The 12,081-nt window shown below is 47.7% G+C and overlaps 1 protein-coding gene across 2 annotated transcripts in view; it reads left to right on the top strand.

Annotated features, from left to right (window-relative positions):
* The window catches only part of KNSTRN (kinetochore localized astrin (SPAG5) binding protein), a 79,751-nt gene that overhangs the window by 4,750 nt on the left and 62,920 nt on the right, over positions 1 to 12,081 (top strand). For both annotated transcript variants that reach the window (XM_077464880.1, XM_077464881.1), the window contains exons 2-3: positions 1,270 to 1,355; positions 10,243 to 10,372. In XM_077464880.1, the coding sequence (XP_077321006.1) occupies positions 1,301 to 1,355; positions 10,243 to 10,372 (185 nt within the window). In that variant the 5' untranslated portion in view covers positions 1,270 to 1,300. The remainder of the gene's footprint in view (positions 1 to 1,269; positions 1,356 to 10,242; positions 10,373 to 12,081) is intronic.

Consider the following 12,081-nt stretch of genomic DNA (forward strand, 5'->3'; position numbering starts at 1 on the left):
CCCCCAAAAAAACTGGCAAACTTATTGACTCGTGTATAAGCCGAGGGTGAGACATGCCTGTCCATCCCTGTGTGTGTGTCCGTCCATCCCTGTGTGTCCGTCCATCCCTGTGTGTCCGTCCATCCATCCCTGTGTGTGTGTGTGTCCATCCGTCCATCCATCCCTGTGTGTGTGTGTGTCCATCCGTCCATCCATCCCTGTGTGTGTGTGTGTCCATCCGTCCATCCATCCCTGTGTGTGTGTGTGTCCATCCGTCCATCCATCCCTGTGTGTGTGTGTGTCCATCCATCCATCCATCCATCCCTGTGTGTGTGTGTCTCCATCCATCCATCCATCCATCCCTGTGTGTGTGTGTCTCCATCCATCCATCCCTGTGTGTGTGTGTCTCCATCCATCCATCCATCCCTGTGTGTGTGTGTGTATCCATCCGTGTGTGTGTGTGTGTGTGTGTGTGTGTCCAGCCTACCTGTGTCCCGAGCCTTTGTCCCTTGCCTCCGTCCCGTGCCGTGCCTTGCCTCCGTCCCGTGTCGTGCCTTGCCTCCGTCCCGTCCCGTGCCGTGCCGTGCGTTGCCTTGCCTCCGTCCCGTGCCCTCTTCGTCGGCGCCTCGGCGGCCATTGTAAAATTCAAAAGCCGCGCCTCCGCCTTCGCCTGTGATAGGCGGAACACTGAATTTCCCAGCAGCCTGTGTTCCGCCTATCACGGACATCGTATCATCCTCGTCCGTAGTACGAGGATGATACGATGTCCATGATAGGCGGAACACAGGCTGCTGGGAAATTCAGTGTTCCGCCTATCACAGGCGAAGGCGGAGCCGGAGGCGCGGCTTTTGAACTATAGAATGGCCGCTGTCTGTCTGCTCGACACGCTGATCGAGCGGGCAGACAGCGATGACTCGAGTATAAGCCGAGGGGGGCACTTTCAGCCTCAAAAAAGAGGCTGAAAATCTCGGCTTATACTCGAGTATATACGGTAATTACTATGGTGCTCTGTGTCCTGTGATGTACTCCCAAGAAAAGGATTTTACAGGTAAGCTGTTATAAAAATTCTATTTTTGCTTGGTTTTTCTCCTTTTAAAAGCATTCCTTGAACTGTAGGATAGTTGATGAATGTGTAATGATGGGACCTTTTTAGTGGATAATACCTTACCTTTAGCTTAGCTTTATATAGTTCTCATTGGCTCAGATAAAATATTTATTTCAAAACAGTATACTTGTAAAGCTTTAAAATTGTACTGTAATGTATAGTAAATTGTATTTTCATGATGGCAGTTCTTTGGATTTACGAAGGATCCAATATGCAATGATGGAGAAGTCCAGGCTACCTGTTCCGAGACCCCAGACACAGAAGTCATCAGGTAAATCTGGCTTATCTGTGTTTTTGTTTTTTTCCTGCTGTATAGTCATACACTGATACAATAATACTGGAGTGAAAGCAGTATAGAGGCTTCACATGTTGTTTTTTGTCTATTGGTAGTGGCTCTGCAGTAGCCTGCCCTTCACTCCGCTCCAAGGTTTTCTGGCTGGAGGTATACTCTGACAATGAGATCTACCTATGTACAGTATTGGTCAAAATGTCGATATGCCAGAAGCATTATTGAATCTGTTTTGCCCAACACTATCACAAAAGCACAGATGTCCCACAGTATGATTAGACAGACAGAAACCTCAGGAAAGATAGCTTGGTTGCAAATCCTGAGCGTTAAATGCCTATTTATAAAATGAACAGTCCCTTGATGTTTGAAATGAAGAACTATATAAAGGTATGGAACAGATGGCAAAACAGGATGGAAAATATTTTGGTGAGTATAATGAGGACAGCATTGTTCATTTTAAGTTCTCTTGTATGAAGCAACATTTTAGTTCTCATGTTGAGATACACAGTGCAGCAATTCACCATCATGTATGTCTGTGTGTATGTCTGTGTGTACATGGCCTTTCTGGAGGCATTCACTGAACAAATGAAGTCCTAATCATGCTTGTGTCTTTTCCAGAAGTGCAACGAGCCTTTCAAGTTGAAATGTGTGTGTGTGTGTGTGTGTGTTTGGCGTTTAGTGTTTGTGTTTTGTGTGTTTGTTTTTTTTTTTATTTGTTTTTTTAATTGCTGAATAGCTTTGAGCTGTAGCTCCTTCAAATTCAGTGTGAGTTGATCCATGCACCCGCCCCTGCACGCATGTCAAGTTTTGACATGCCTCTGTCCATACAGGCTGCTGTGTCTGTGGCCATTTCTGCAGGCTGCCAGCGCATAGCTGGCAGAAGATTGGGAACAGATAGGTACATTTTTGTTGTCAGAGACTTGCAGAGCTGTCCTGTGATACGGCAAGCTCTCTGGTTTTATCATAATTAACGGAGAATTCTTCAGAAGATATCAGGCTGATAACGGAAGAACGCAGTAGGAAAGCCACGGAACTTAGTGCTTTGAAGAGAGTCAAGAAAATACTACAAATATACTGTATCTCACAAAAGTGAGTGAGTACAGCCCTCACGTTTTTTTGTGAATATTTTATTATATCTTTTCATGTGACTACACTGAAGAAATAAACAAGATATTTGGGGGGCATACCCTAAAAAATGCATTAAAGATGGTGCTGCCATAAGACCATAAAACAGAACAAAAATAGTACAGAAAAAAAAAAACATGCACATACACATGCAAAACTGATATTTACCTCCAGCAAGGCTTTTTTTAAAACGCCTAGACATTTTCAAAAAATATGTGGATTTGGTCACACCATATTGCTATATGGTGCTTAAGCCCACTTACTGCAACAAAGTACCCCATTGTTGGTGGTTCCTACATCCATAGATCGGGAGATCCCGCTTCTCTGAACCATGGGAGCAATACTCTATATCAGGGGTGTCCAAACTTTTTTCAAAGAGGGCCAGATTTGATGAAGTGAACATGCTTGAGGGCCGACCATTGGTTTCTTTGAACCATTAAAATGCGGTCGTTCGAGCACTAATACACGGCCCAACAAGAATTCTCTTGCCTTTGTCGCGCTCGTTCCCCACACACAGACGAATGCTCTGCTCTTTAGGGGTACCGTAAATTCTTAACGGTACCCCACACATTGGAAACGTGGGGTGCTTTTGGTTCAGTGCAATTAAAAAAAAACATACAGGCATACATGCGCGCGCGCGCGCGCGCACATACAGGCATACATGCGCGCGCGCGCGCGCACATACAGGCATACAGGCATGCGCGCGCGCGCACATACAGGCATGCGCGCGCACATACAGGCATACATGCGCGCGCGAGCGCACATACAGGCATACATGCGCGCGCGAGCGCACATACAGGCATACATGCGCGCGCGAGCGCACATACAGGCATACATGCGCGCGCGAGCGCACATACAGGCATACATGCGCGCGCGAGCGCACATACAGGCATACATGCGCGCGCGAGCGCACATACAGGCATACATGCGCGCGCGAGCGCACATACAGGCATACATGCGCGAGCGCACATACAGGCATACATGCGCGCGCACATACAGGCATACATGCGCGCGCACATACAGGCATACATGCGCGCGCACATACAGGCATACATGCGCGCGCACATACAGGCATACATGCGCGCGCGAGCGCACATACAGGCATACATGCGCGCGCGAGCGCACATACAGGCATACATGCGCGCGCGAGCGCACATACAGGCATACATGCGCGCGCGAGCGCACATACAGGCATACATGCGCGCGCGAGCGCACATACAGGCATACATGCGCGCGCGAGCGCACATACAGGCATACATGCGCGCGCGAGCGCACATACAGGCATACATGCGCGCGCGAGCGCACATACAGGCATACATGCGCGCGCGAGCGCACATACAGGCATACATGCGCGCGCGAGCGCACATACAGGCATACATGCGCGCGCGAGCGCACATACAGGCATACATGCGCGCGCGAGCGCACATACAGGCATACATGCGCGCGCGAGCGCACATACAGGCATACATGCGCGCGCGAGCGCACATACAGGCATACATGCGCGCGCGAGCGCACATACAGGCATACATGCGCGCGCGAGCGCACATACAGGCATACATGCGCGCGCGCGCACATACAGGCATACATGCGCGCGCGCGCGCACATACAGGCATACATGCGCGCGCGCACATACAGGCATACATGCGCGCGCGCGCGCACATACAGGCATACATGCGCGCGCGCGCGCACATACAGGCATACATGCGCGCGCGCGCACATACAGGCATACATGCGCGCGCGCGCACATACAGGCATACATGCGCGCGCGCGCACATACAGGCATACATGCGCGCGCCCATACAGGCATACATGCGCGCGCGCATACAGGCATACATGTGCGCGCGCGCATACAGGCATACATGCGCACGCGCGCGCATACAGGCATACATGCGCGCGCGCGCGCATACAGGCATACATGCGCGCGCATACAGGCATACATGCGCGCGCATACAGGCATACATGCGCGCGCATACAGGCATACATGCGCGCGCATACAGGCATACATGCGCGCGCGCGCGCATACAGGCATACATGCGCGCGCGCGCGCATACAGGCATACATGCGCGCGCGCGCGCATACAGGCATACATGCGCGCGCGCGCGCATACAGGCATACATGCGCGCGCGCGCGCATACAGGCATACATGCGCGCGCGCGCGCATACAGGCATACATGCGCGCGCGCGCATACAGGCATACATGCGCGCGCGCGCATACAGGCATACATGCGCGCGCGCGCATACAGGCATACATGCGCGCGCGCGCATACAGGCATACATGCGCGCGCCCATACAGGCATACATGCGCGCGCCCATACAGGCATACATGCGCGCGCCCATACAGGCATACATGCGCGCGGGCGCGCCCATACAGGCATACATGCGCGCGGGCGCGCCCATACAGGCATACATGCGTGCGGGCACGCCCATACAGGCATACATGCGCGCGCGCGCCCATACAGGCATACATGCGCGCGCGCGCCCATACAGGCATACATGCGCGCGCGCGCCCATACAGGCATACATGCGCGCGCGCGCCCATACAGGCATACATGCGCGCGCCCATACAGGCATACATGCGCGCGCGCGCACATACAGACACGCATGCGCGCGCACACATACAGACACGCATGCGCGCGCACACATACAGACACGCATGCGCGCGCACACATACAGACACGCATGCGCGCGCACACATACAGGCGCGCACACATACAGACACGCATGCGCGCGCGCACACATACAGACACGCATGCGCGCGCGCACACATACAGACACGCATGCGCGCGCGCACACATACAGACACGCATGCGCGCGCGCACACATACAGACACGCATGCGCGCGCGCACACATACAGACACGCATGCGCGCGCGCACACATACAGACACGCATGCGCGCGCGCACACATACAGACACGCATGCGCGCGCGCACACATACAGACACGCATGCGCGCGCGCACACATACAGACACGCATGCGCGCGCACACATACAGACACACATACAGACGCGTGCAAAACGTGGGATGCTTTTGGTTCAGTGCAATTAAAAAAAAAAAAAAACCTCCTGCATGCACACACATACATACAGACACATGCATACACATACATACAGACATACATGCGCGCACACACATACACACACAAAGCCTTTTTAAAATGAATGTAGCTTGTAGTACAGTACCTTTCCAGCTTCCTCATTCAGCCGGGTACTGCACTGTAGGGGGAAGCAGAGAGCACAGCACACTCCTCTGCACTTTTGAAGCTGACGGAGCTTCACACTGTGCTGGGATCAGGCTCATCTGACAGCCCTGATCCCTCAGCACACCAGGCGGGCCGTTAAAAACCGGACCTCGGTGATTGGCCGCGGGCCGGACTTTGGACATGCTTGCTCTACATGGGAAAACATGAGGTCTCCACCATGACACAGGTGCTCACTAATGAGGGGTACTTGCTGAGGGAATGGGGTGCTCCACACCGAACAGGATTTGGTCAGAATCCATACAATAGACAAACAAGATATTTTGGGGGGGGCGCACTCTTAAAAAATGCATTAAAGATGATGCTGCCATAAGACCACACAACAGAACAAAAATATTACAGTGCACGCATGCAAAACTGACATTTACCTCCAGCAAGGCTTTTTTAACCACTTTCAGACTGGACCATTTTGCCAATGACTAGACCACTTTTTGCGATTCGGCACTGCGTCGCTTTAACTGACAATTGCGCGATCATGCGATGTGGCTCTCAAACAAAATTAATCCTTTTTTTCCCCCCACAAATAGAGCTTTCTTTTGGTGGTATTTGGTCACCCCTACGGTTTTTATTTTTTGCGCTATAAACAAAAAAAGAGCGACGATTTTGAAAAAAACGCATTATTTTTTCCTCAGTTTAGGCCGATACGTATTCTTCTACATGTTTTTGGTATAAAAAAAAAATGCAATAAGCATTTATTGATTGGATTGCGCAAAATGTATAGCGTTTACGAAATAGGGGATAGTTTTATGGCATTTTTATTAATTTTTTTTTTTTTTTTTTTTACTGCGACTGCGACATTATCGGACATTTTTGGGACCATTGTCATTTTATACAGCAATCAGTGCTATACAAATGCACTGATTCCTGTGTAAATTACACTGGCAGTGAAGGGGTTAACCAGGGGGTGGCAGTGTAGGAGTCAAGTGTTCCTAGGGGTGTGTTACTAACTGTGGGGGGCTGGGCTGTGTGTTAGTGAACACTGATCTCTGCTCCAATCACAGGAAGCAGAGATCGGTATCACTCGTTGCTAGGCAGAACAGGGAGATGCTGTTTACAATGACATCTCCCCGTTCTCCTTCCCCGTGAGATGATAGCGGGTATCCCCGTGGCAATCGAGTCCGCAGGACCCGAGACCGGACTATTGTGCTTTTTAAGGACATTTTCCCGCACAATATTTACTAAGTAATTTTTAACGAAGATATTTTTAAGATACAGAATCAATCTACCGTATATACTCGAGTATAAGCCGAGATTTTCAGCCTCTTTTTTGAGGCTGAAAGTGCCCCCTCGGCTTATACTCGAGTCACCGCTGTCTGACTGCTCGATCAGCGTATCGAGCAGACAGACGGCGGACATTAAAATTCAAAAGCCGCGCCTCCTTCTCCGCCTCCGCCTGTGATAGGCGGAACACTGAATTTCCCAGCAGTCAGTGTTCCGCCTATCACGGACATCCGTTCATTCTCATACTACGGACGAGTATGAGAGGATGTCCGTGATAGGCGGAACACAGGCTGCTGGGAAATTGAGTGTTCCGCCTATCACAGGCGGAGGACGGAGGCGCAGCTTTTGAATCGTAGAATGGCCGCCGAGAAGAGCGGCGATCCATCGGCACGACACGGGACGGAGGAGGCACGGGACGGAGGAGGCACGGGACGGAGGAGGCACGGGACGGAGGAGGCACGGGACGGAGGAGGCACGGGACGGAGGAGGCACGGGACGGAGGAGGCACGGGACGGAGGAGGCACGGGACGGAGGAGGCACGGGACGGAGGAGGCACGGGACGGAGGAGGCACGGGACGGAGGAGGCACGGGACGGAGGAGGCACGGGACAGAGGAGGCACGGGACAGAGGAGGCACGGGACGACGGCGGCTCGGGACACAGGTAGGCTGGACACACACACAAGGCTGCACGGACACACACACACACACACACACACACACACACACACACACACACACACACACACACACACACACACACACACACACACACACACACACACACACACACACACACACACACACACGGATGGATGGATGGATACACACACACACACACAGGGATGGATGGATACACACACAGGGATGGATGGACGGACACACAGGGATGGATGGATGGATGGATGGACACACACACAGGGATGGATGGACGGACACACACACAGGGATGGACGGACACACAGGGATGGACAGCCATGTCTCACCCTCGGCTTATACACGAGTCAATAAGTTTTCCAGTTTTTTGGGGGTAAATTGGGGGCCTCGGCTTATATTCGGGTCGGCCTATACTCGAGTATATACGGTATATGACACAGTCTATACATGTGAAACGTATTCACGGAGACAAGTGATCATACAAAATAGTTACATTTATTGGTTGACAGAAAACGAATATTTACATGAAATTAACATACAGATTGCATTACTTGATCATTTGACAATTAATGGAAATACCCTCAAAATGGGAGTGTCGTACTTTGGACTTAATCATCACCATTATCACTTCTCGGTAGAATCAATAACCTTTTTTGATAATTGACAATTAAACAGAATGTCTGTATTTCACACGTCCAACTGTTACTATACTGCAGGTAAGTAAGTGGTTAACAATGTGAAATAAATTAGACATTAGTTTGTCAATAAAATTGGCATCTATGCAAAAAAAAGAAATTTATAATGAAAAATTACATTTAGAGAAAAATCTAACAGGCGGTTATTCGGGAGAAATATTTTTAATAACAGAATATTCAAAAAAAATCAATATTTAAGAAAACATAGAAGAGATGATAAACATATACATTTACTCATTCCGATTGGCTACTAGTGTGGATTGTTGGTTACCAGGAATTTTAAGATGGCTGCCGTGGCTTTCAACCTAGATTCTCTTACAGAGGAATTACTTTGTGTGACCTCCGAGATCCAAGGAGCAGGGATCTTCATGAATGTAAAAATGTGTATTCATGCATGGTGCATGAGGGTCAGTTGTCTGGGAGTCTTCCAGTGTCCCTTCTCAGGGGGGGTCCCTAAGCTTCCCCCTGAGCTCTCTCCCCTTTAGCCCTCATGGCATCTTTCCAGTTTCTTAAATATCCTCTTAAGATCATAAAATTATACTAAGTTCTGCCCAGAGGGTATGTGTCCCTTTCCTATTGGCAGGCAGGCTTAATGATCCCCTTTCCCAGTAGTCTCGTGATTTTAAGGTAATAGCACCTTCAACCACCAGGTGTCTCACATGTGTTTGGTGTTTTATCTCTTTAACCACTTTCAGACCACAATCAGTACTCTCCGATAGCAATTACTGATACCTACCGCAAATGTTTTGCTTTCAAATCAGCTGTCAGCAGTGGTACGAAGCATTGAAACATTTTATTTATTTTTATTTTTTTATTTTTTTTTACAAATGAAAGAATTTTGATGATTTTTTTTTTTTGGCGCTTTTTCAATGTGAAATATGTTAATACAGATGTATAAAAATATTCACTAACAAACCAAACAAAAACAAGTTTTAATTGTTTATCATTTATTAAAATAGACATAAGCCAAAAAAAGCAGGAAAATTATTAAATAGAGGAGATTAGGGAGTTAAGGCTGATTTGAGCAAATTAAGGATTAATAGGGAGCTAAAGAGAGGAACATTTGTTCATCCCTTTGATCTGCAGATGAATAAATGGATACAAAAAGAAACAATGTTTCTGGGTTTACTTCCTCTTTGATTCCCTGCAAAGGTAAAGCATAATGGACTACTATGTATCGCATAGTAGTCCATTATGTGTCACTTAGCTGACACAGGAGCCAGCGAAGTCACCGCTGTCCCCTTGTGTAAGGAGCCTCCATCTTCTTGGTGGGTCTCGCTGCTCCGGCGCTGTCATTCGACGGAGCCACGATGATGTCACTCCTGCGTATGCGCACGGGAGCCGCCACTCGCGGCATATCGCCGTTAACAGCAGCACACTCAGTGCGCCTGTGTGCCCCTGTCTATGGCGCATGCGCCGTAGACAGCGGTGCCTGTCTTCCGGCAAATATCTTCTAAACCGTGTAGGTATAGGAGATATTTCTTGGACCTACAGGTAAGCCTTAATCTAGGCTTACCTGTAGGTCAAAGTGGTTTGTAAGGGTTTACAACCACTTTAACACTTCAGCTGTTAACAGGGGAGGGGATCCACTGACAGCTCAAAGAACCGTGCCTGAAACTATCGGTTTCAGGTGTCGAGGTATTTGCACGAGTACCGATACTTGTGCAAATACTCTGTGTATTGGCACCGATACTAGTATCGGTGCAACCCTAGGGAGAACCCTTTTGCCCTCTCCAAAATCCACAATAACTATGACTGCAGATTCTGCACCATAGTTGTTATCTCATTGGTTTACAGCAGCCCAACTCCTTTGCATATGTACTGCTTATGTTCTTGTATTACTATTTTTGAAATGTTCTAGGATGCTAATGATTCTTCACTGAGTTTGTAATATTTTTTTTTTTTTTTTTCTTTAGACATTTTTATACCTTGTGCCAAGAAAACCTGTCCTCCAAAACCAGTTCTTCCACTTTACAGCAAGGACCCTAACATTGCTTTTGCATCTACCATTCCTGATTTTACCATGAATAAAGATGGCATCAGTGGGTAGGCATTACAAATGACTACTGTTCTATATTAGAATTGTTGATGGTTTACTGTTAGATGAGTTTAATTGTAAGCCCTTTTTACCTCTCCTCCAACAAATGTTTTTATATTGCCATGTCATTGCTGAACGATTGGTTTAAACGCTCACCACAGACCGGGGGCCAGTGGCCCACTCCTTTTATTAAAGTTCATTTTGTTTTGACATATTTTTTTGATGTCTTGTCAGATTACATCACAGGGTTTCAGGGCTGAATTAGACTGTATTGGCATATGCTGTATTCACTTAGGCTGTATTAGCCATGCCGTGAAAGCCAGCAGCAATATCTATTGCTTCCTGGGGCTGGGATTGATGTCCGGAGAGTTGCAGTGATTTGCACACAGTGTGTCCAGCCCAGATCACTGTAAGTAATCTGTAAGTAATCGCTGGAAGCACAGCTATCCACACACAGGTGCTGATTCCAGCTACAGGAAGATTCTTGCTGCTGGATTCATTGCGTCGATAAATGCAGCCTTAACCACTTTCAGACCGGACCATTTTGCTGGTCAATGACCAGAGGTCTTTTTACAATTTGGCACTGTGCTGCTTTAACTGGTAATTGCGCGGTCATGCAATGTTGTACCCAAACAAAATTTGCGTCCTTTTCTTCCCACAAATAGAGCTTTCTTTTGATGGTATTTGATTGCCTCTGCGATTTTTATTTTTTGCGATATAAACGTAAAAAGACCGCAAATTTTGAAAAAAAATGATATTTTCTACTTTTTGTTATTAGAAAAATCCAATAAACTCAATTTTAGTCATACATTTAGGCCAAAATGTATTCAGCCACATGTCTTTGGTAAAAAAAAAGTCAATAACTGTATATTTATTGGTTTGCGCAAAAGTTGTCACATCTACAAACTAAGGTACGTTTTCTGGAATTTACGCAGCTTTTAGTTTACGACTGCCTATCTCATTTCTTGAGGTGCTAAAATGGCAGGGCAGTACAAAACCCCCCCCCCCAAATGACCCCATTTTGGAAAGTAGACCCCCTAAGGAAATTGATAAGTGGCATGTTGAGCCCATTGAATATTTTATTTTTTTGCCTCAAGCGATTGAATAATGACAAAAAAAAAAATTTTTTTTTTTTTTTTTTTACACAAAGTTGTCACTAAATGATATATTGCATACACATGCTATGGGCATATGTGAAATGACACCCCAAAATAAATTCTGCTGCTTCTTCTGAGTACGGGGATACCACATATGTGGGACTTTCTGGGAGCCTAGCCGCGCACGGGGCCCCGAAAACCAAGCACCGCCTTCAGGCTTTCTAAGGGCGTAAATTTTTGATTTCACTTCTCACTACCTATTACAGTTTTGAAGGCCATAAAATGCCAAGATGGCACAAAACCCCCACAAATGACCCCATTTTAGAAAGTAGACACCCCAAGCTATTTGCTCAGAGGTATGTTGAGTCCATGGAATATTTTATATTTTGCCACAAGTTGCGGGAAAATTACAAACTTTTATTTTTTATTATTTTTTTTCACAAAGTTGTCACTAAATGATATATTGCTCACACATGCCATGGGCATATGTGAAATGACACCCCAAAATAAATTCTGCTGCTTCTCCTGAGTACAGGGATACCACATATGTGGGACTTTTTGGGAGCCTAGCCGCGTACGGGGCCCCGAAAACCAAGCACCGCCTTCAGGCTTTCTAAGGG

This window comes from Lithobates pipiens, unplaced genomic scaffold (assembly GCF_037356315.1).
Source record: "Lithobates pipiens isolate NorthernLeopardFrog02 unplaced genomic scaffold, aLitPip1_a1.2 Scaffold_30, whole genome shotgun sequence".
Taxonomy (NCBI): Eukaryota; Metazoa; Chordata; class Amphibia; order Anura; family Ranidae; genus Lithobates; species Lithobates pipiens.